Source organism: Hipposideros armiger, unplaced genomic scaffold (genome assembly GCF_001890085.2).
Source record: "Hipposideros armiger isolate ML-2016 unplaced genomic scaffold, ASM189008v1 scaffold_49, whole genome shotgun sequence".
Taxonomy (NCBI): Eukaryota; Metazoa; Chordata; class Mammalia; order Chiroptera; family Hipposideridae; genus Hipposideros; species Hipposideros armiger.
The window spans coordinates 391,236-416,165 of record NW_017731399.1 but is presented as its reverse complement, the minus strand read 5'-3'; the positions used below and the strand labels follow the sequence as shown (position 1 = coordinate 416,165).

General features: G+C 46.2%; 1 protein-coding gene across 1 annotated transcript in view; it reads right to left on the bottom strand.

Moving 5' to 3' along the window:
• POMT2 (protein O-mannosyltransferase 2) overlaps positions 1 to 24,908 on the bottom strand; it is a 50,786-nt gene extending 25,878 nt beyond the window's left edge. The window contains exons 1-8 of the mRNA XM_019640285.1: positions 24,428 to 24,908; positions 15,927 to 16,011; positions 11,224 to 11,328; positions 9,438 to 9,546; positions 6,646 to 6,754; positions 4,900 to 5,059; positions 2,478 to 2,584; positions 1,670 to 1,824 (exon numbers count right to left, since the gene is read on the bottom strand). Of these exons, the coding sequence (XP_019495830.1) occupies positions 1,670 to 1,824; positions 2,478 to 2,584; positions 4,900 to 5,059; positions 6,646 to 6,754; positions 9,438 to 9,546; positions 11,224 to 11,328; positions 15,927 to 16,011; positions 24,428 to 24,885 (1,288 nt within the window). The 5' untranslated portion in view covers positions 24,886 to 24,908. The remainder of the gene's footprint in view (positions 1 to 1,669; positions 1,825 to 2,477; positions 2,585 to 4,899; positions 5,060 to 6,645; positions 6,755 to 9,437; positions 9,547 to 11,223; positions 11,329 to 15,926; positions 16,012 to 24,427) is intronic.
• Between the last annotated feature and the right edge of the window lie 22 nt (positions 24,909 to 24,930).

Below are 24,930 nucleotides of genomic sequence, written 5' to 3'. Positions count from 1 at the left end.
GGAGGAGGCCTGGCCGCAGCCCTAGCGAGCGGAGTCTTGGGGAAAGCGGCTTCATACACTGATGAGCACAAGACAGTGGGCAAGTGCTCCAGCAAAGGTGTGACGATGTGTGACATGTTGGGAGCCCCGAGCAGGGTAGGATAAATTCTCGCCCAAGGAGTAAAAAGAGGATGGCTTGAGGGAGGAGATCACAGCTGAGCTAGGCCTTTTAAATAATGAATAGGAATTGGCTAAGCCCACAGCTCCATGCTGCCAAGTTCTCATGCAGCCCAACATACGCAGCCCTGTACACTGCTGTGACCTTTGCTTTTTAAAATTCTCTGTTCCCCCTCCTTCACCCCATACTCCCTCATGGACAGTTCCTCCCGCACCTCCTTTCCTACCCAGTTCCCCTTCCTCCTGTATCCCAGTGATCTGACTTCAGCCCTGTGCTCTTCCTCGTTCTAGTTTCCTTACAGGTCACTAGCACAGCGTCAATCACCCCTTCACTGGCTCACTCCTCCTTTGAAAGCATCAGCCCCAAGCCCGCTGGCCCCACTGCATGGATTTCCCTAAGCATCTATAAGTCAACCTCTTTAATGTAAAACTCAGTATCTACCTTTCCGAACCAACTTTTTTTGCCTGGTTTCCTATTTCTTATTCTTTCCAGTCGTGGAGGGCCCACTGTGTTATAGGCGCTGTACAAAGCACTGGAGAGACAAAAGGGTGCAGTCCTTGCCTCCAGGAAACAATCCCCTGGGCTCCGGTCCTCAGTGACATCTTCCTTCCTCCTTTTCCATGTCCAGTCTCCCTCGTATGTGCCCGATGCCTTAGCCCTGCGGCTGTTACCACCATGCCCCACTCAAGGCCCTGCCATAGCTTTCCGGAGGACATCTGCCTCCAATCCCATGTTCTCCCTCGCCATCCTATACTTGGTCACCAGTGTCATCTGCCTACGGCAAAGCCTTCCTAGGCTCCTCCCTGCCCAAACGCCTCCACTGGGTCTCCCCTGCTTGTTTAATGAAGTGAAACACCTCATCCAGACTTTTCAAACCCTCATAATCTAGGCCCAACCTATCTTTTCAGCCTTATCTTCCAACACTTTTCTGCATATAAATCTGTGCCTTGAGTTCTGCCCTGTCCTTGGCCTTGATCATGCCTCTCCATGTGTTGAAATCTACCCATTCTTCCAGGGCCTGACTCCAAGGCAACTCACTCTACGCACCTCTGATCCCCTCCAAACCCCTAGCAGAAGCGATCTCTCGCACCCTTCAATCCCCATAGCTCTGTGTTACCTCTTTAGATACTTAACACATATAGTCTACACCAGGCTCTGGACTTAGGAGGGCATCCATCTACAGCCTCCAATGTGACTAACGCTTGCTCAACTGCTATCTGTGAATAAGTAAGCAGAGGTGAGTCATAGAATACCGTGGTGGAAACTGACCAGTGGCATTGAAGGGCCTTGTTCTTTCACCAGGTTGCTCGGGTTGGCCTTCTCAGAGCTGGCTGGGATGCTTCCACAGCCCCACTGGAGAAGGTAGTCTTCAAGGTCAAAGAGCTCACTGCTCAGGACGTCTACCTCTGTACTTCTGTGCCCCAACTGATTCTCTTGAGCACTTGTATTAGAAATAACTGGATCTTTCTCCCACTTTGCCATCTACAGGCTAAAAAACTCAAGCTATCATACTCGTCTTTTCTAATTCAACTCCCAGGAAACCCTTTTGCCCTTCTACATTCGTCAAGGCCAGGAGATACTCACGTTCAGGGATGGAAGCATTATGAAGGTTGTTTCCTGAAAGCCGGGCCTGAAAGGCAGAACTGAAGAAGCCATCGCCAGGACCACTGGGGGAAAGGAGGAGCAGAAGAGAGCCAAGTTAACAGAATGAAATTGTGATTTCCCAGGAGCCCCAGAAAGAGCCCTGCTCGGTTAGTGTAAAAGAAGTATAACCAGAGTGGCAGTGTAGTATTGTGAGACAGACACAGGAGATGGAATAGGAGAAGCTTGAGTCCCAATTCCAACTCAGCCCCTTACTTGCTAGGCGACCTTAGGAAGACACCTTTGTTTAGCCTTAGTTTCTCATTTATAAATTGGGGGTTTAAAGCAAATCAAAAGAATTCAAAAATGATTATGATTAAATGAGGTAATGTGTACAAAACACTAAACATAGTTTCTGACAGTAGCTGCTCGCTAAACAGGAGCTGCTGCTGGTGTTATTGTTATTATCATTACTCAATTGCACACCCTTATGGCGGCCCAACCCTGTTAAGCACAAGGGGACTTTGCTAACGGTAAGGGGCAGTTTGGCTATTAGGAAATTCTCCTCTTCCTTCAGGTTATACTTCTGGTCTTCCTGAGCGCTCTGGATAGAACATGGGAGGAAACAAACAGGAAAACACCCCCTCCTATCATCCCAACAAGGAAATCGCACGGCCCATCCGTGGGCTTGGAGGCAAGACGAAGACCCGAGCGGGGGGCTGGACAGGCTCTGCTGTACCTTTTATTCAGCAGCATGAAGTGAATGGCGTAAGTGGCCGTGTAGAGAGCCAGCGGCAGCACTATGAGGCACAGGATGCGAGCAGTCAGGTGTTTTCCCATAGTCACCTGCAAACAGAGCCAGTGTGGGGTGCTGGACAGAGGGGCTTGGTTAGTCTTTAGACCCTATATGGGCATTATATGTAAGTTTTTTATGTATGTTAAGTTATAATGATAAAAAACTGAAAAATTAACAGCCAAAAAGAAAGAAGACTATGTGGAAACCCTGAGCCTTTCCATGACATTCCACTGAAACAATACAGGAGACTGAACACAGGCCAGCCCTCTGCTGCCTGTCCAGGCCCTCACCCAGACTGTCACTGTGTCACTGATAGGGCGCTGCCTGTACCTTCAGCACTGACTCATCAGTCCCTGCTATATCCCAGTCACCCTGAGTCCTTGCATTTTCCTCATGCTTCCTGTATTGTGCCAGCCCCACTCAACAGGCAGATAATTGCTCCTTATTTTAACTTCAGGCTTCCGCTTCCTCCCAGCAGCCCTCCTAGATCATCTGAGGCTGGGTCCATACCCTCCTCTGTGCTCTCACAGCACTTGTAGGCTGGGTTGTAATTGCCTGTTTATTTATTTCTCTCTGTCCATTGTCTCTAGCGGGCAGGGATCTTTGTATTTTTCATCTGCATATTGTGTCTCACACTTAGTGGAATAGTCTAGCTATGCTTTCTAAATGAATAAATGAACCTATTGAGACTTGGTTCAGAGGTAATGGAGAAGCATTATGGTAAAACAGTTGCAGCTTAGAGTCAGCCTCCCCTGAATCTGAACTTTAGATTGGCATCTTACTACCTGTATGACCTGGGGAACATTGCTACCTCTCTAGGTCTCAATTTCCTCATTTATAAAAAAAGGGTAATACCATATTTTGCCGTGTATAATGCACACTTTTTTGGCCAAATGTGTGAGAGAAAAATAGGATGCACATGACACATGGGTAGTACTAATTCCATATCTATATAAATGTTTTTAATTCTTTTATTTATGCTTATGAGTTAAAAGTGTAATTCTAGAAATCAATAACGATATCCATATGCAAAATAATACCCTGGAATACGATAATTGGTTTTGTTGACTTACAACGAATTTGCAATAACGAAGAGTTCTTGGCCTTTTACAATGAGTAAATATCGTAAGTTTGTCACTGGTACCTTGTATCTGTTCTTGTGTTTTGTAATTATTTGTTACATAAATTTCTTATACCATAATATGTTAAAAAATAAATGCTAGGGCTGGCCGATTGGCTCAGTTGGTTAAGAGTTGGTTTGGGAGCACGAGCTCTGAGCAGCAAGCCGGTTCGGTTCCCACATGGGCCAGTGACACTGCGCCCTCTACAGCTAAGATGGTGACCAACAACTGAACCTGGAGCTGGGCTGCTGTGAGTCGCCAGCGACGGTGTAGGCTGCAGTGAAGCTGCAGTGGGCAACCGTGAGCTACTGTGAGTAGCTGGCTGGCAGTCAGAGTGAACTGCTGTGAGCCACAGTGAGCAGCTGTCCAATGGCCGGCGAGCGACTGCCTCAGCTGGGAAGAGCGCAATGATCACAATGCCAACATGGGCCAGTGAAGCGACGTCCTCCACAACTAGACTGAAGAACAAAAGGACAGCAACTTGTCTGTTTCCTTTCCCCGATTCCCCAATGCTGTTCCCCTCCCCCAATTCCCCAATAAAATCTTTTTAAAAATAAATAAATAAATGCTAAAATTCCTTTATAATACAAAAAACAAGTACCTAAATGTAAACAAATAAAAATTTGAATTAAAAAATGAAAACAAAGGATTTTTTCCCTGAAAGTTTGGGCCAAAAACGTGGGTGTGCTTTATACATGGCAAAATACGGTAACTATCTACCACATAGGATTATCATAAAAATAAAATGAGATAAGGAAGATAAAGCATTTTGCATAGTGCCTGGCACAGAATCAGCCCTTAATAAATAATATTGTAATAAACCCTACAGGCCCTTAGTGGTCTCCAAATCCGGAGGAAAAGAAAACTGTGAGTTAAGAAAAGTCATCCCACCCATTTCGCCTAAGGTCCCATACAGTCAGTGTCTGCCATATATTTGGCATGAGCCCAGCTGGACAGAATCACCTGGCCAGATAGTTTGTAGAGCATTTAAAAAACATTACAGAAACAAACGCCAAAAGAGAGTTCCCAGGATGTTAGTCCATCGTCTCCCTTTATACCTCTCTAGCCTCTTGGCCGTGGCCCACTCCCTGCTGTCATGCTGCCTACAGAAGGCAACTGGATCCAGCCCCCCTCAGGCCCAGACAAAGCCACTCTGCCGTGTGCAGCAGAGGCTGAGAAAGGGCACTGGCTTTGCAAGCGATACTGGGGAGCAGATACATTTCTACAAGCACTTGGGTTCTCACCAACGAAAGACTGAGGTCTCCAAACAGGTGCCAAAGGTCTGAAATGGTGTTCCACCCCACTTGCAGGATGATAAAGAGGCCAACAAACTTGACTCCTAAAGCACCAGCCAGATTAATGCCAGTCAGGCTGAGCCAGAACCACCAGGGGGCAGAGAAGGGCCTGAAAACCAACAAGACACGGAGTTCAGTTTGGCAGCTGGAACCAAACCCAAAAGCAAGAACAACAAGCAGGAAAGGGCAAAGGTTCTCTGACTCTCCAAGGCTGTGCTGTGCCCTCTATTTGAGGGCTCCTAGCCTCAGGGGACCATGGTGGCTCTGAGGAGGGTGTGAGCTGTGAAAACCCTGAAACTGCAGGAAGCACAAGCACGAGAGTGAGGAGGACCTTTTTCTTGGAAGAAGGGTCATAGCTTTCCTGGCTAAGTACAGAACTTATAGCAAGCAAGAGGCTTATTCCTCAGTAGTGACCCATCATGTGGGAGTCAACGGAAAATCCAGAGAAGCCCGTTGGACTCAGTCGGGCCTCTCCTTTGTGTCACCTTGGGGCCTTGGAAAAGCCAGCATTTATTGAGTGCTTACTATGTGTCAGGCACATTCCAAGTACTCTACACATATTAACTCTTTATCCTTAACTCCATGAAATAGGTCCTATTATTATCCTCTTTTTCCACGTAAGGAAATCAAAGTACAGAGAGGTTAAGTAATATAACCAGCAAGTGTTAGAGCATGGTTCCAGCCCGGGAGTGGGTTCCACAGTTCGCTTTACTTACAGCATCTAGTGCTCTGTGCTGCAGTTTTCTGATTATCTGGCTGCCACCCCTACCAGAGTGAATGCTCCTTAACAGCTAAGACTAACTACCTCTGTACTTCCAGCTCCTAGTACAGTGCCTGGCACATAGTATGCATTCAAGAAATGGCAGGTGGAAATGGATGCAGGAGAAGAAAACCCAAAGCCAGAGAGCTGGTAGCTACTGGATCAGGCTTTGTTAGCATACCACAATTTAATGAGCTTTGCCATGCCATGGTGAAACCAAGCTGACTTCTGAAAAAGCCTAGGCAGAGCCAGCCCTTTTGGTTTAAATAGAAAGAATGACTGATTCTACTCTCTCACAGGCAGGGGCTGATCTGGAAAAGACTATTCTGGGGGAAGACAGGCCGTCCAGAACAACTTTAGAACTGACCAGGGCCTGCGGGGATCCCCTTGACTGCTCTGGACCATTCAAACCAAATTTACATACATTATTCCCATCGTTAGGTCAGGACTATGGAACCACTCAGGGCAAGGGGACAAACAGTTTCCAGGCAGTATCTATTCTGGTGCCCTCCCCTCTAGGACAGATAATGTGAAGGATAAAGCTGTCCTAGGATCTGCTATCTAGCATCAGTGCCAAGATGTGCTTTATAAGATGGTGAGTGGGGGGGACGTATTAGGACCCCCTCCATAATATCCACAAACCCCTACCTAAATCCATCCCCATTACAAAAAGAGTAATATTCTTGAAAAAGACATTGACATTTTCTTAGTCTTATATAAAGCAAAAATAGAGGTATCTATAGAAAACATTTTTAAATCTATTTTTTATGGTATTAGTGGGTAATCTAAGTTAATTTTAAAAAAAAAGTTGGCTTGCCTTAAACTGAGCTTCAAGACAATTCCTCTAGGCACCCACCCTGTCCCTGGCCATTATAGAAATTCTGGAGCTGCCACAGCTTCTGACCCCCCACCTGTCCAAAGATGGTGTTTCTGACCTGTCAGCACAGGAGTTGTACTTGACCATGCTCAGCATGGCAGCCATGATGAAGAACAGCAAGATGGGGTCGAGGAGGATGTACTGGGACAGAGTGAGGCATCCTGTGTCTGAAAAACATGAGCTCAGTGGTCAAAATGTAGAATGAGAGATGGGCTCCCCTGAGAAGCAAATTCCTTAGCAATAAGAAAGCGTCCCTGCTTGCGCTTAACTGTACGTAAGCATTTGTGCAGTCAAGACCAGATGGGCCACTGAGTCATCGCTGAGTCTTGAGAGAGGTGGGAGATCACAGCTTTGGGGCACACCAAAGCCCAGTGATATGAATCAGTATCTCACACTGCTTCCAGGCCCTTGACCCAAGAAAGGAGCAAGTCATTCATTCAGAATAGAGCAGTCCTGAGATGAGAGCTCTTGCTCATTTCCACCATCAAACAGGGAGTTCTGCCACCCTGCTGATACAGCCACAAATGACCTACACCCAGGATAGAGTCTTACCATCTTACATGAAGTCTCTGGTGGGAGTTGATTCTCCATACAGGTGCCAAAGTGATTTTCTTAAAGAAACTTTATTACATCATGCCCCTGCTTAATCCCTCCAATGTCTTCCCACCTCATTCAGACCAACAAACTCCTCATGACATTGTCAAAGCCTGCATGGTCTCTCCCTCATTCAACCTCCACTCTCTGCCTCACTCACTCCACTCTGGCCACACTGGCCATCCTGCTGTTCTCTGAGCTAAGTGTTGCCTTGTACCAGGACCACCACCCATGCTGTTCCCTCTGTCTGAACACTCTTCCCTCGGGTCTCTGCATGGCGGAATCTTTTGCTTCCAGCAGGTCTCTGCTCAAGGCTGCCTCCTCAGGAAGCTCTCCATTGACTGTCCCACCTAAAACAGAATGACTTTCCGCTACTCTGTCCTTTCCCCTACTCGTTTCTACATCGCACTTATTGCTTAGAATGTTACATTACAGACTTATTAATTTACTTGCCTATTGTCTGCCCCACTAGTGAGTAAGCTCCAAGACAAGAGAGTCTCATCAGCATGTCCTGAGGCCAAGAAATGTGGCCTAGCACAGAGTAGATGTTTTAAAAATAGTTTTGAATAAAAAATGAATAAATGACAGAATGAGTAACTGAAATGGAAAATTAAAAAGACACATGAGGGCCGGCGGAGTGGCGCATTGGTTAAGAATTGGCTTGGGACACCAGCTCTGAGCAGCAGGGCCTCAGTTCAGATCCCACATGAGGGCCAGTGACGCTGCGCCCTCTACAGCTAAGATGGTGAACAACAGCTCGACCTGGAGCTGGGCTGCTGTGAGTCGCCGGCCACGGTGTAGGCTGCAGTGGAGTTGCAATGGGCTGTTGTAAATCTACTGTGAGTGGATGGCAGCTGGCATGATCGGCCAGCAGCCGGTGTGAGCTGCCGTGAGCAGCCGTCCAGTGGCCGGCAACCGATCTGCCTCACCCGGGAAGAGCGCAATGATGATACCAACATGGGCCAGTGAAACGACGTCCTCCACAAATAGACTGAAGAACAAAAGGACAGCAACTTGTCTGTTCCCCTTCCCCGATTCCCCAACACTGTTCCCCTCCCAATTCCCCAATAAAATCTTTAAAAAAAGAAGACACAGGGCCGGCCAGGTGGCGCGATGGTTAAGAACTCGCTTGGGACGCCAGAGGGCCCCGGTTCGGATCCCACGTATGAGGGCCAGTGACACTGCCCTCTACAGCTAAGATGCTGAACAACAGCTCAACCTGGAGCTGGCCTGCCATGAGTCGCCGGCGACGGCGTGGACTGCAGTCCCTGTGGCAGTGGATTGCCATGGGCTACCGTGTGTAGCCAGCAGCCAGCGTGAGCGGCCAGCAGCCGCAGTGAGCGGCCGTCCAGAAGCTGGTGACTGATCTGCCTCGCCCAGGAAGAGCGCAATGATGGTGCCAACTTGGGCCAGTGAAGCAACATCCTCCACAACTAGATTGAAGAACAAAATGACAGCAACTTGTCTGTTCCCCTTCCCCCAATTCCCCAGCACTGTTCCCATCCCCCCAGTTCCCCAATAAAAATCTTAAAAAAAAAAAAAAAAAAGAAGACACAAGGAAAAAGTCACCAGTCTTCTACAGAGAGGCCCTATAATCTTGCAACATACCTATCAAAACAAAGCCAGAATTACCCCTAAAATACCCACCTACATTGGTCTGGACTTCTTTAAATGCTAAGCTCTATGAGGTCATGAATTCAGAAGAGCAAGGCTAACAACGGGATAGATTCTTATGGATCAATTCTCATTTATCCATGTGAGGATTTTCCACAGAAAATATTTAAGTTCCCATTTTGTTATCCCCAGCTACCCAGCTACTGCTGAGCCATCTGCCCTTGCATTCAGTTGAAATTAGTTTAAGGAATGCAAACTAATCTTGATAGCAACCTAAGAAAAGCAGAATTAGAATTGTAAGCCACCTTCAAACACACACACACACACACACACACACACACACACACACACACTTATTATCCAATCCAAACTCAAATGTGGATAACTTGAAGATAATCTATTCTTTGGGATTACCCATGCCCACTCTCCCCTCCAATAAACAAAGGTTTGCTACATACTTGTGTGCAAGTGTTACATATATAATGTGAATAAAATGAGATTTGTAATACATTTACCCAATCCTAAAGTTACTTAAGAACTGGGCTCACCAGCACGACCTTTTAACTTTTAACTTATTCATTTCCAGCTACAGTCACAGAGTGGCAATCAATTTCACAAGAAATGTGGTATAAGACAACTTACCAAAGGTGAGAAGAGCAGCAGCGAGCAGTGCTGCTGGGAGGGACCTGGAAAGCTCCAGTACAGTGAGGTAGGCAAAGGGGATCATCAAGGAACCGAGGAAAGCACAGAACTATGGAAGGAAAAGAGAAGCAGTCAAATAGCCAGCTAAGCTAAGTCTCAGGGACCTACTTGACTCAGCACAAACTAATGTAATGTTTAAGATGGAAAACCCTAAGGAAGGCATGACTTGGTGACCTAAAATCACCTGGAATATGTATAAATGAAAAAAGGGCGGTATAAATCAAGCAACATTTATGTTTCCATTAAGCACCAATTTTTGCACTGACACAAAATCAGCAAAGTTCAGCCAGGAAGGTGTGGCAGGATGGCACACTGGTTTCAAATGGGGGATAGACTGCCCCATCACTGCTTGCTGTGACCCTGAGAAAGTCACATCTGTCTCTGTATCTCAGCATCCCCATCTGTGTAATGTGAAGAATAAGAGTTCCTACCTCATAGGGTTTACTCCGAAGATTAAATGGCCTAAAGTTTATTAACACACAGGAAATACTGGATAAACATTAGCTTCTATTACAAAACTGTGGGTACAAGGTAAGGAAAACTTCTCTGAAGGTGTTTTAATATTTCAGACAATTCTAAACGCATTGCTATTATTTCTTCCTTGGCCCTTTTCTTCAGTCATACCAGGAATCACAGATTGTGTTTTGATTTTGGAAAAAAGATTGCTTGACACTTCATTATCTGGAAAGTTTGTTTTGTTTTGTTTAGAACTACCAGCCTTCTTTCCATCTCCCTACCCTGTCCATCAAAAGTAAACAGACAAACCCAAGAGAACGGAAATTCTCACATTTGGGTTGTCACTTTTTGTTAACAGAAAGCAACGTGCCCTAGTATGAAAGGGAATGAGGCTGTTATATTTAGCCTTCTCAATTTCCATAGCAAGTTCATGGTGAGTCAGGCCTATATCCAATTATGCATGCTATGTGGTGTTCAAAAGTCATTATAAAGACACAGAATCACTTAAGAATATGAACTTGAGGGTATGGAACTCACCTCGTTTCATACGGTATATGACCACGCAAATCGTCCAAAGATTAGCCCAAATAAGCATTTAGCGTTTACCTAAAGTACAGCCTGCTCTGAGAGCTCCACGTTGGAGGTCAGTTTCTTCAGGCTTCATTAGGTACCCATATGGGATCCCTGGAGTTGGGTGTTTAGGCCCTGCCCTTGCTCCATCAGGGCTGGTACTGGGACTCAGGGCACAGAGGGACTAGGCAAACACATGACCTCCCATCAAAGACTGAAAAACCCCTTGTGTGTGCCTGAAGCCAGTATGGGAAAGAAGTAGGACCTGGTGACAGGGGCGTGAGGATGCCGAAATCTTAGGAAAAGGCCCTCTGAGGGAGACAACTAATATTCCAGCAATCGTGGTTGGAGAGACGAAGAACATGGAACTTGCCCATGTGCTGAGGCCAATGTCGGGGCTGCAGGAGATGCCTGGCTGCTCTCCAACCTGTAGTCTGATGCCTCACATGGGCAGGATAACAGGACACAGGGAGGACTTGCTCCCATCTATGTCATTTCCGTATTACCTGTGGCCCCCCCTTCCCTTCTTACCCATCTTATTTCTGAATCTCTACCACAGGGTATGGGTCCAATCGTCTTTCCCCTTCCCCAAAATCCATTTATTTACACCCGCCACCACTCCAGGGCTTCTAACTGTAACACTGCTGACTGAATATGTCCCCGGGGTTCAGTGAGGCTATATCAAGTCAGGAAGCCTTACTCCTCTCATTCCCATGTAGTTGTGATGCTCATATTTATCCCCAGGCTTCTGGAACAAAAAGGTACCATCATATCCACTCAGGTAGCCAGCAAGACCTATCAGCATCTGAGGAGAGAAGGAGAACAAACAAAAAGACAAGAGACCTTTGAGAGAAGACTCCTCTGTCCCCTGATCTTCCCTCCAGCTGCACCCAGGCCTGGGCTTCCCTTGACAACTGTCCATAGGAGTCGCCAATGTGACATTTTCTCCTGCAGCTGTTGCAGTGCAAAGGATCTTTTGTCTACAGAGATCATTGCTTGAAACAAATCCTCTCTTGTGTTAAGGCCAAGTTCTTGGGAACAGTGCAGATTGAACACTTTAGGAAGAAAAAAATCCCCACAAGTTGAAGGGCAGAGCCTATAATGGGCTCTCTTATTCAGCCTTCTTCCATTTGCTGAGAAATAAAATATGACAGTTCATGGGGGCTGATTGGCCCACTGAGAGGAAAATGAGGTTCCATGTCAGAATGAGGAGGAAGAAAAGTGGCCAAGTTGTTACACACCAGGAATAGAGAGAAGGGAAGAAAACAGAAAAGAGGAATACAAAGACAACTGCATTTCCCCAGAGGGGAAGAGAAAAGTCCCAGTGAAAAAATGGCCTTAGACTGGTTTCTTTTTCCAGTATTCCAAAGGGAGGCAGCCTTGGCACGTCCCAAACCAGAACAAATCAACTATAAACTAAGGGCCGTGAATCCTTCAAAATATTTAAGAGGATCAGCTTTTTCACTCCTATCTTTCCTTGGCCAACAACAATGTAAAATTCTCTTTTTCACATAAGCAATCAGAAGTAGCTAAAAAACAAAAGCTGTCAACAAATTCCCAGCATGTGTAACAGCCCCAGGTTGCCCCAGTCTGACTCCTGTGTTCCGGTTAGACTGTGTGGAGGGGCAGAATACACTGGCAAGCCCTTCCCAGCAACAATGCTCATGGGGGCTTGGATTTGGACCACTAACTAGCTCATTTTCTTCTCTAAGTAGCTCTAAACAGAGTCATTCTCTCCATGTCAAGGTACAGAAGCCAAAGTTCAGCAGTAAGTGACTATAAAGCCTTGTTTAAAAAAAAAATAGGAGGAAGTCCTGGGTCCAGAAGTCAGTTAATATAATTAATTTAATATAAAGTAATATAAGGTATTAGAAAGACAGAGCCATCCAAATACACAGATGAACTAAAACTGACAGGTGACAATCAAAATGGATGCTCATTCCCACCTGGGGTCTCAGAGGACAAATCGGCCTGGTGCTGGTCTACATTCCCAGACTGCTTGGCTGGTCTGGTAGAGTGAAGAAATGAACAAATGGTTGGAAACTCAGTGCCCCACATACTAGCTGCCTGATTGTGGACAATACTTACTCTCTCTGAACCTCAGGTAATAAAACCTTCCTTGCAAGGGGTTGAGAGGATAACAGGTGATATTGTAGGTAAAACACCTGACACTACGCCAAGTACTAAACAGGCAAAATTCTGTTCCCTGTCAGTCCCCTTAAAGTTAAAAGTAGCCCTGAGCTAATTTCATAACTAAATAACTCATTCAAATCAATAAGAAAAAGAACAACCTACAAGAAAAATGAGCAAATTCATAGAAAACAGAATACAAATGACTAATAAACATATGAAAAAAATGTTCAACCTAACTCATAAAGATATGCAAATAAAAACAGTGATATACCATTTTTTACTCTCAAATTGGCAAGGTTTTGACCATATAATCATACCAGTGCTGGCAATGGTGTGGGGGGAGCAAACACCCCCATACATTGTCGGTGGGACTATATGTTATTGCAATATTTTTTCAGGAAAACTTAGCAACATCTCACACAAATTTAAATATTTATTTGACTCTTCAGTCTGCCTGATGAGAATCTTTTAGATACACTTGCACAACGATGAGAAGATAAATGTACAAGGATGTTCATGCAGTACCTTTTGTTACAGCTAAAAATGGGAAATAATGTAAATACCCATCAAGCGAAGAGGGGTAAAATAATTTACGGCACATCTGTATGATGGAATAATATACAGCCATGAAAAAGTATGGAGTACATTTTTATGTGCTGATGTGGAAGGAAGCTAAGATAGGTCTTAAAACACAAGTTGCTGAACAATCTGTCTGGTCCCATTTGCATAACGTGCTGTTTATGTGTACTAATACATATGTATAAATATAGACACACTGATATTTCTATAAAAAGTTTCTGAGAGAATATATAAGAAACTGTTAACAAAGATGACCACAGTTACCTCTGAAGAATAGAAATGTAAGGAAAAGTAGCTTTTGACCTTTCATTTCCTTCTGTACCGATCAATTTGTTTACTATGTGCAGGCATCTTTATTTCCTTTGAAAGTACCTATTTGACTGGAACCCCCAGGCTCCCGGGGCTGGGGACCTGGTGAAGTGGCAGGTTTGGGTCTCAGTCCGGTAGGAGAACACTTCCTACTCACCACTTCAAGGGGCTTTTCGATTCTTTGGCTTGGCCTCTGAACCAATGAGAGATACTCTACTCTCTCTCACAGTGGTCTAATTTGCTCAACGCTCTCTTTCAACCAGGTAGAGCGCAGGGCCACCAGGAGATAAATTAGAGGAGTAGATGGACTGCGCTTCCCAGGGACAGCCTTAGAAAGAAGCCTCACATTTCTCCCTTCACACAGGGGCCAGATGTGAGGAAGGGAAGGCTTCAATAAAAACAAACCAGCCAGTGTTTTCCACATGTCTTCACTGTGCTGAGCACTAGGGAACTCCAACAATGGACAGGCAGCCCCCAGATGAAAGAACATCTCCTTGCCAGAGGTCTGGTTCCCAGGCTAGCCCAATGCAAATACTCAACACCTTCTGTTGTTTAATCCTATGGTAGTAACAGATATAGTCCGAGTATTGAGGCAAGGCAAGTTCATGAGGCATTGTGCTATAATGGTGAAGAGTGCAGACTTTAAGCCAGTCTGAACCTTGACTCTGTCACTTACTAGCTTTGCTCCCTATGGCAAACTACTTATCCTCTCTGAGTCCCAGTTTCCCCATCAGTAAAATGAAGATACAACGGTACCTACTTCATCGGGTTGCTCTAAGGATTACATATGAAATGCATCTAAAGTGACTAAAACAAACCAAGCGTTCAACTAACTGCTCTTATTTTTATTGTTGTAACCTTATAAAGGAGACAGGACAAGGCATTTCTACTCTGGGCTCAGAGCTAATTTTGAAATAGGCCACCTATGCCACCTGCCTCTAACCCCGCCCCCCACCTGCAGGGGCCCTCTCCCTGGCCCCACCCTATGTTCTCCTGCTTCCCTATGCCCATCTGTCACTGGTCACCACCCCCTGCCTTCCTCCCCAAGTACTCCATGCTCCGAGATCACAACCCCACTTCATAAAGGGCAAACTCCTGTCCCCTCAGTGCTGAAGAGCTCAGCCCCCAGTTAGGAAGAAAGGACTGAGTGAATGCCAGGGCCAATCCATTAGCCTTCTCAGAGGTGTTTGCTTTTAAAAGAGTAAACTGGGGCCGGCCCAGTGGCGCGATGGTTGAGAACTGGCTTGGGACGCCACAGGGTCCCGGTTCGGATCCCATATATGAGGGCCAGTGACGCTGCCCTCTGCAGCTAAGATGCTGGGCGGCAGCTCGACCTGGAGCTGGACTGCCGTGGGTCGCCGGCGACGGCATAGGCTGCAGCCCCTGTGGTAGTGGGTTGCCATGGGCTACCGTGTGTAGCCAGCAGCCAGTGTGAGCAGCCAGCAGCCGCAGTGAGCGGCCGTCCAGAAGCCGGCGACTCATCTGCCTTGCCTGGGAAGAGCGCAATGATGGTGCCAACTTGGGCCAGTGAAGCAACGTCCTCCACAACTAGACTGAGGAACAAAACGACAGCAACTTGATTGTTCCCCTTCCCCCAATTCCCCAGCACTGTTCCCATCCCCCCAATTCCCCAATAAAAATCTTTTTTTTTTCTTTTTCTTTTTTTTTAGCTGAGCCATCCTGCTACCTGTTGGCAGCTCAGCGGCTGCTCAGCAATAAAAATCTTTAAAAAAAAAAAGTAAACTGAATTCTGATTGGTGGAATTTCTAACTTAAAACATGTAAAATTTTTTTAAACTGAGATAAAAGTCATGTACCATAAAATTCACCATTTTAAAGTACATCATTCAGTGGTTTTTATGTACTGAATTAGGTTGCGCAAACATTACCACTACCTAATTCCAGATCATTTCATCATCCCCAAAAGAAACTTCATACCTATTTGTAGTCACTCCCCAATCCTCCCTCCCCCCAGACCCTGGCAACTATTAATCTTCTTTCTGTCTCCAAGGATTTGCCAACTCTGGACATTTCATATAAATAGAATCATACAATATGTGGCCTTTTGTGTCTGGCTTCTTTCACTTAACATAATGTTTATAAGATTCATCCACATTGTAGCATGTATCAATACTTCATTCCTTGTTTATGGCTGAATAATATTCCATTGTATTAATATACCTCAGTTTGCTTATCCATCCATCAGTTGATGGACTCTCTCTTCATTTCGGAGCCCAGAAACACCCCTAAAAACACCGAAGATTTTCCCTGAAAGGAACTGGTCTGGAATATCAGGAAATTCTTTCTACAAGGCTGAAAATTAAGTCCAAAACCAAGACTTGGCTCCACCCCTTCAGAGAAAGTTGTTCACCACCCTGCTCACCTTTCCCAGAGGCGGGTGCACATCAAAAAAAAAGGTGCGGTTGATGTAGTAACTTCCCATTTTTCCAAAGTGGGTCTCATCCCAACTAAAGGGAAAACAAAAAGGATAGAATTTTAAAATTATCTTATAATCCAAATAGCCTTAATAAATAAAGCAAGGTTAAAATTACAGTTAAAACCAAAAGCTATGAGTTTCAAGCAATTAATGAGAAGATTTGGATTTTTTAAAAAAAGCTTTTGACACAAATGATTTGAGGAAGCAAGACATGAAGCTGCTCATTAATCTTCATTTAGGTAGACGAGAAAGGTAAGCACATATTTAACAACCAGTTATCATAAATTCAAGTTAAATTTATACTTATTTTGTATCTTGAGTTTCTATTTATTTTAAAAGTGCAAAGAATTTCCTTATAATATAGAAAGGTTTGTAGTCAGTTTTCTCCAAGGCTGTTAACTTCTAACACTGCGACTACATTTGTTACTGGAAACCGCATCACCATTATCACAAACTACACTGTGGGCAGAGAGAGCCTCTAAGCCATGGTCGTCATAGAAGTCTGATTTTGTTCATCATCCTACGATAACTAACCAGCTGACTATGAACTCACTGGTCCTATTATAATGAACTAGCCATTATATAAAAGTTGAGGGTTTTCTTACTAGGACCCTAACTAGAACCTATCCTCATTGCACAAATTATTTTGCAAGTAAGTAAGTGATTCCAATACATTGTCTCTTAAAGTAATGCAAGGCCTTGCTCTTCTGTACAACCACATAACACTCTTTACACCCTACATGAGGGCTTTATGGTGGCAGCCAGCTTATCCAGCAGAGCCTGGACATTTCTGTTTGTTAGTCTCTCCCTGCAGCTCAGAAGAACAGTTGCCTTCTAGGGACTATCCAATCCCCAGGTCAGCTTCCATAAGTATTTGTTACTGACATACAAAATAACAGGCAGAGCACGCTTTTCCAAAAATGTAGGGTTCTTCTTTTTTATTTTTTTTTAACTCAGTGGGTCCAACAGATAGAAGAGTAAATCTACTTCTGCATCCACGCGGCACACTGCTTGACATGAGGTGAGGACAGTAACATGGCGATGTCAAAGGGAGAAATAACTTCCAAACAGTGTGACAAAATAGGTTTGCAGAAGGAAGAGAGATCCAGTCCCAGCTCCAGCCTTGCTAACAGCATGACCTAGCAAATCACTCGCCTTCTCCAGGTCTCCTTTCTCATCTACACAATGAAAACAATAATAGTAGCTGCCATGTCCCCCTCGCAGGAAGGTGTTAGGGCTCAAGTCAGATGACATGTGAAAGAACTTAGTCCCACACATGCGGGGCACTATTTAAACAGAACCAATATTTGTGGTTAGTTTTGAAGTCTGGAAACATACTGACAAAGGAGTATGCGATTTTTACTTCAAAAATTTCCCAGGTAAAACTAGTAATAGTAAGTTCTCACCTAACGTCATCGATCAGTTCTGTGACTTTAAACAAAACAACTCATAACAGAAACAATTTTACCATAGGCTAACTGATATAAACGAGAGTTAAGTTCCTACTCATCTCAATGTTATAACAAAACTGCGTTGAATGAAACTACATTAATCGACGTTTGTGGAGGACCTGCTGTAGTAACATCCACGTTTCTTCTTGGCTGTCACTGCTTGTTTGTGTTGGGACAGACAGTCCTCCTTGACGCTCTTCTGCTCTGCTCCTAAAGACCTTGCGGAGTATGCCAAGAATGCAAGGCCCTGACCGCTCTTCACTCAGGCCACTTCTCAAAGTTCTGTTCAAGCAAGCAGCCTTGAGGGAAGAGTTAGCGCCACCCTCTGTGACAGGCAGCAGTCTTGCTTACTGCTTATTATATTACAGCGAATTCCCCCAGCTCAATATTCCCCAGCTGTGATACAACCCGGTACATGTGCAGGCATTCATCCAGACCCACAGCATCATGTGAGATTTGGGGGACAAGGGGAACCGATGCCAACATGCTGATGCTCAGCCTGCTTGAGAAAGGAAGTCCTCAGTCTCTGATCCAGGCCTTTGTCTTCGGCCAGCATCTATAGAACAGTGACAGGCTAACTTAATACGTAGGGTAAACTAAAATCCCAGATCCTGACAGTTTTGGTGACAAGCATAGGATGCTGAGACATAGCTTTCTGTAAGAGAAAGGACAAGGACCCCTACAGGATGGGTTACTGGATATGAGAAGACTCCTCAGCACCTGGTACTGAGTGTTCTTGCCCAAGTAGTGGGCAAGGAAAGCAGTAAAAGCCCCCACTGTCCTATCTACTAATGAGGCTGAGTGGAGTGAGGCAGGGTTGAAACAAAGCATCGAAGTGTTGCCTTGGTTACTGCGCACTCTCCTGGGTGAAGGGAGGAAGAGATGTATCATGACGAGAGGACAGCAAGCCCAGGAGCCCCGGCCCAGAGGCAATGTGGACGTGGCTGCTGAGTCAAGGAGTCACTAACGCTTAGGTAAATGCCAGCAGTAAGGACCTTGCTACACAATACACAACTTTGGGTGACATGAAAACATTGAAAGATGCTTGGGTGAGCCTTGTACTCAAGCCAAAAGTAAATGTGCCTTGCTTAGAGGCTCAGAGACACGCTCTCCCTGTGTCCTATGATCCCTCCCCCTCTGCCACAACCTCAGCTGCTTTAAAGAATAAGATGATTAAAGGTACTGCCAAGGTCTCACTGTCCCCAAAGAGGACTGAAGGCCATACACACCCATCCTAGTATGCTGGAGAACTCCAGGGAGGAGAGGAACTCAAACTCAGGACTCTATTGAAATCAGGGGCCCACATGCCCACCCTACTCAATCTTATTGGGGGAGTATTTGCTAGGCGCAAGGATTACCAAAGGTGTTGAGGACTGCAGGAAAAGACATAGCAGTGTGTACAGGGACTGAAAGAAAAGGGCCCCCAAGCCCAGGAGCTTATCAGACACAGGGAAGCACGCTGGGGAAGTCGTGGTGCCAAGCCTATCAAGGGGCAGAAGGAGAAAAAAACCTTCCTCCAACACCTGCATCCAGCACTCCCCACACTCCTGACGGGGGAATGGTGTGATCTTTGGGTGGCTGTCACTGTAGCTACTGATGCAGCCAATTAGATTCATTAGTTCAGGGGAAAAACAGTGCTCAAAATTCAATTGATAGGGTTTGAGCCAAGTTCCCAGTGGGGATGCGAAGGTAGAGTGACCTTGTAGGTAGGACCCTTTACCATCACTGTGGCTTCCACTGTTGATCCCATAAATGTTAAAGAGGATCACCCCATTCAGGGACTGCTGTGTGTTGAGAGTTGATCTTGTTCCCCTCCTTGGTGGTCCAGGAGAAATAATACAAATCCCAAGAAGAGAAAGGGAAATCACAGCTTTAAAGATGTAATGGCTAGGTTGGCTGAGTGGCTCAGTTGGTTAAGAGCGTGAGCTCTGAGCAACAGGACTGCCGGTTCGATTCCCACATGGGCCAGTGGGCTGCGCCCAAGCTGAGCTGCCACTGAGCTGCCAATAGGTGGCAGGATGGCTCAGCTGGTGAGAGCACGTGCTCCTAACAACAAGGTTGCCTGTTCGACTCCCACATCGGATGGTGGGCTATGCCCGCCTGCAACTAAGATTGAACATGGCACCTTGAGCTGAGTGGCCGCAAGCGCCAATGGGCAGCCGGATGGCAACTGGACTTGGAGCTGAGCTAGCTGTGTCCTCCACAACTAAGATTGAAGGACAACAACTTGGCTGTTCCCCTTCCCCAATTCCCCAACATTGTTCCCCTTCTCCAATTCCCCAATAAAATCTTTAAAAAAAAAAGATGTAATGGCTGCTAGAATGCCCAGAGATGCCATTCTCCAGGATAACAGCGCCACCTGCTGGGCTCAGGCACCAAGTACATAGTTTTTTTAAATGGGCAATTATCAACCTACTACCATACTAAGCTGTTGCTGAAATTGAGTGACTAACCATGAAGGCCTTAAGATCCCTGCTACTTTGGGGTGGGTCAACTTGGAAACTATGGCTAACAAGGAACGGGATCAACACACTTTGCTGGTCAAATGGAAATGGTATAATCAAGAGTATAGCCTCCCTGGCCCTAGAGGCATCTTGATTTTACATGAAGGGGTGGCAGCTCCCCCTTTGGGAAAAACTATCTTCCTCTCAACCACTTAAAGCAAAGCCACTGGCTCAATGGAGCCCTTGATTTATAAAGGTTCTTTTCAATGCTTGTGCCTAGGTCACTGATGGTTAGTTAGGCTAAACGAAAAGCTGAGGGTGTCCATTGGGCAGCAGCAGTCATCCAGCCCCAATGATAACTCTGGAAGGCCAACGGCAGTGAGGGTTGATCAACACAATGGACTGAATTGAAAGTCTTCACCCTGGCCTTAGACAATACTTCTAAGAAACAAACTAGTTACAGTAATAACTTGGTTTGCAAGCATAATTCGTTCCAAAAAACAAACTACTTGTATTGCAAGACATCACTCATTTACTAAGTTAAAATGTATTAGAAATGTTTGCTTGTCTTGCAGAACACTTGCAAACCAAGTTACTCACAATCCAAGGTTTTACTATATATTTTATTTACTTGGGCTTTTGCCATTGGCTTAGCCATCTGGTGTGCCACTTGGAAAACTATATACTGAGAGATTAAACACACCCCTCTTTGGAGCTGAGAACTGTGGGAAAAAATCATGGCTACTTTCTGATGGGACAATCTGGATCACTCACACAGATGTCCACAGTTAGGGCCAGTACTCTGATAAGACTGACTGGATCAAGCATGCACCAGCCAGACTGCTGCCATTGCCACCTGGATTCATCAATGCCCCGGGCATGGAAACACATCTACCATCATGGACTGGGCACAGAGCAAAGGACTATATGTTTTTGAAGCAGAAGCCATTACTGCATTGTGGTGGCTTGTGACTCCTGCCAAAAGTTGGCCTGTTTGTCTTGCAGTAAAGGAAGCCACATTGCACGGGGTATTGACACTGCCTGCTCCAAGAAAACTGACTGCATCAAGATTTTGTTCCCCTCTCTGGGCTATCATTGGTGCCTCAATGCTGCTGACACTTTTTCAGGTTAGTGTTGATGATGCTGTTCCAGTCCAATCATCTGACTCTAGATACACCATCGTGGCCTTGAAACTAAACTATGTCATGTTTTCAGCTTTTTAGGCCATTTACAATCTGATAATGGTGCACCTTTTTTTTTTTGGCAATGGCCACCCAATAATAATAGGCCAATAGTCAAGGTATTTAATGACATTCCACACTCCCTACCATCCACAGGCATCTAATGTTGTCAAGCACTGAACAGCCCTCTCAGAAAGATTTCTGACTCTACTTCTCTCCGGGTTCACACACCTTAGTGAAGCAGTTTGGTCACCTAATGCATCCATTACCAGAAAGGGTTAATCTCTTCTTGGCCACCAACTGGGTAATGATCAGGACAAAAGGGGTGAAGGGTTATACAAACCTATTTTGAAAACTTGAGATTCTTCCCTGACCTTCTTGGGCATGATTTGTCTTTCTTTCCCCCTAACAGCAACTCCAGATCAGCCTGCAGACATCTATGGGATTCAAATTTAATTCTAGTTCAGTTACCTGGATTTTCTTTTTGGAGTGACATGGTCCTAGAGCATAAATATAATAACCACTTGGTTGAGTACAATACTTGTCAAGTCACCCTGTAGTAGTTCCCATCTGGACAAGGTGGGAGACATACTGCCTCTGTCAATTTTCTAGCAATGCCCTTGGCAAAAAAGGTCTGGATATTATTAGCAGGGGACAACTGGAGAAACGGTAAAGTTATAGACACTAAAGTGGGACACACTGATTATATGGCAGTGGAAGGAAAGAAACAACCCTGGCACCTGGGGAGCTAACATCTTAGACCCCTGGAGATGTAAAGAGAAGGGAAACAATTAATACTCTCTTCGTCCTCTAGGTCCAGAACCAAAGCCTGGCAAAACACTCGTATGGTACAGCAAAATCAAGAGGCAGCTATGGCTGGTCAGTTTGTCAGCGTGCTATGAAATCAGAGAAACTCATGTAGACATGGCTCATCTTGAACTACTCTTATGTACCTGATGACATCAACTTCAGCTCCCAAACACAGACCTCCTCATGTGTGTGCAAACACAGACCAGCACAACCTCCTATGAATCTAACTGATACAAATTCAAATGGTTCTCCTGACACCCTAGGGGCCTAAGGTTATAGGTTATACCTTGTATAGCAACTGAGGCTACAACTACTCAGTGACACTCATTACCCATGTAGCTTAACCAAACCACAGTAATGTGATCTAAATCGAATTTGATGGTGATCCAAATTAAATTTACCAAAAAGTCCTGAAGTGGAATGACCTGCACTCCTTCAGGTAATATATTAGGATGTAGGGGAAATGGGCCATGGAATGTCTTTTCACTGGGCATGAGAGTTGCTTTTTTTTTTTTTAAAGATTTTTTTTATAATTTTTTATTGGGGAATTGGGATGGGAACAGTGCTGGGGAGTTGGGAGAAGGGGAACAGACAAGTTGCTGTCCTTTTGTTCTTCAGTCTAGTTGTGGAGGATGTTGCTTCACTGGCCCAAGTTGGCACCATCATTGCGCTCTTCTCTGGCGAGGCAGGTCAGTCGCCCGCTTCTGGACGGCCGCTCACTGCGGCTGCTGGCCGCTCACGCTGGCTGCTGGCTACACACGGTAGCCCATGGCAATCCACTGCCACAGGGACTGCAGCCCACGCCGTCGCCGGCGACTCATGGCAGCCCAGCTCCAGGTTGAGCTGTTGTTCAGCATCTCAGCTGCGGAGGGCAGTGTCACTGGCCCTCATATGTGGGATCCGAACCGGGGCCCTCTGGCATCCCAAGCGAGTTCTTAACCATCGCGCCACTCGGCCGGCCCTGCTTTTTTTTTTTTTAATGAGGGTGGACCCCTTGTAATTATTGGCAATGACACCAAAGATTAGAAGTCAGTCTAAACACACATGCAGAGAATATTACAGTGATTAACAGACTGGACTTAGACTACATCCCAGCTGGATGAAGTAAGACCTACTGGTCCTTCCCCATCCCCAAGCCCCACACACAATTACGCACAGCTGGCTGAACCCAGGCATGGTTGAGGTTAACACCACAGGTTGGCCTCATCCTGCTGCTTAGAGTCCTCTTGAGAGCAGCCTTAACTAAATGCTGTATGAGACAGATTGAACAGATTTGGTCCCTGCCTCTGTCAGGTTAATCAGAGTAGCCAATGGAGTTGCACCTTCATATGAAAAGGTGCTATAAGCCAAGACATGTCAGATAAAGGGGTGAGACTGTTGGGAAAAGCAATCCTCCATCGGTCTCTTGTACTCCCACACAATCTTGATGGGTATGCCAACAATGTAAGGCCCTAACTGCACTTTACCTGGGCCGTTTCTTAGAGTTGTGTTTACACCAAGCAACTTTGAAAGATGAGGTAATGTCTTTCTCCAGGGCAAAGAGTACCCTTGCTTACTGCTTGCTATAAAACAGTAGCTTCCCCAAGCATATTGTTCCCCAGCTGCAAGGGAACCCACTGTGTGTGCAGCCATCCATCTGAGCCCATAGAATCACCATGTGGGACTTGGAGGGGGGGGGGCGGATGAGGGTGGGGGGACTAACTCCAGCATCCTCCTTCCTACGTTGTGCATAATAAGCCCTTTGTCTCTGACCCAGGAGTCTCATGTCTTCTGCCAAGACTCATGAAAACAACAACAAACTAATTTATCAACTTCCTAGTAGGGTAGCCCTGACAGCTTTTTAGCTTGCTTACTTTTTGGTCAAGGAGTTCCATTTCTAACATCCCTACACTTTCTCCTCAGTGATAATGAGACAATATGGTATCACTTGTTGGCCAAACAAAGTAAGCATTTTCAGACTGTATAAAATTGTTCCTCCTTTCAACTGGAGACTTTTTAAGCTTATCTAATGCTTCAGTCCTGCAAGTGAGTCCTACAGAATAAAACTTTTAAGAAAAAAAAAATCTCGCCTCACAGGATGACCCTAGACCTGCTTCCTGGAACCCTTGCCAGTCACCATCCCTAGACAACCAAGCTGTCCCTGCGCCGCAGGATGAAGGTACCCAGTTAAGAATCTTTCCCTACAGTGATGTCTGGAAACCCTGCAGATTAGGAACTCAGGCCTTAGGAAATTCTGCACTAAAAATTTCCATCCATCCTTGGAAAGTTCAAAGCACCTTTAAGAGCCACAATCTGCGAGCCAGGTGAGACACTGCATGCAGCATAACCTGGAAGGCATGAAAACTGCTCCCTCAGAGCCTAAGAATCCCATTGCCACCGACCAGAGCGAAGACTCCTCTCACATAGACTGCTGTTAGCCAGAGGTAACCACCAGAAACCTCAGTTTCCCCTCCAGCGCGACTCCACCCCTTTTCCTGTGAATCCCGCCCCCTAAGTGCCCCCCGGCCAATGAGAGGGTGCGTCCCTTTCCCGGTTGCCATGGTACCCGGCGAATCACTCACCAGACGTGTTGCGGCTCGTCCAGACGGTGGAAGCGGGTGGCGAAGGACAGCAGCGTCACCAGGGCCAGCACGGCCCACCGGCCGGCCGCCTCGAATTGCCGCGAGCCCCACGCAGGCCGTTTGGGGCTCCGCGCTGCAGCCTCGGCGGCTACGTCCGGGCTCACGGCCCTAGCAGCCTGGGATCCACAGCGGCCCCTCCGGGGACGCAGCTCGGACCCTGCCAGGCCTACGCCCACCGCCTGCAGCATCCTTCCCCTCCTCAGGCTCGCTCTTCGGCCCGTAGGCACGCCAAGTCTTGCGAGCCGCCCTGCCAAGAAGACACAAAGGGGCAGCTCGGGGTGCCCTGGGAAATGTAGTTCCCTACACCGGCAGCGGGGCGCGGGGCCCCGGCCTCTGTGTTGGGCGGGGAGTGCGGTGGCCTCCCCGGCCGCTAGGAGGCGGCCAGTGGCGCAGAGCATGACGGGCCGCGAGAGGCGAGCGGGCCAGGCCGAGGAGAAAACGGG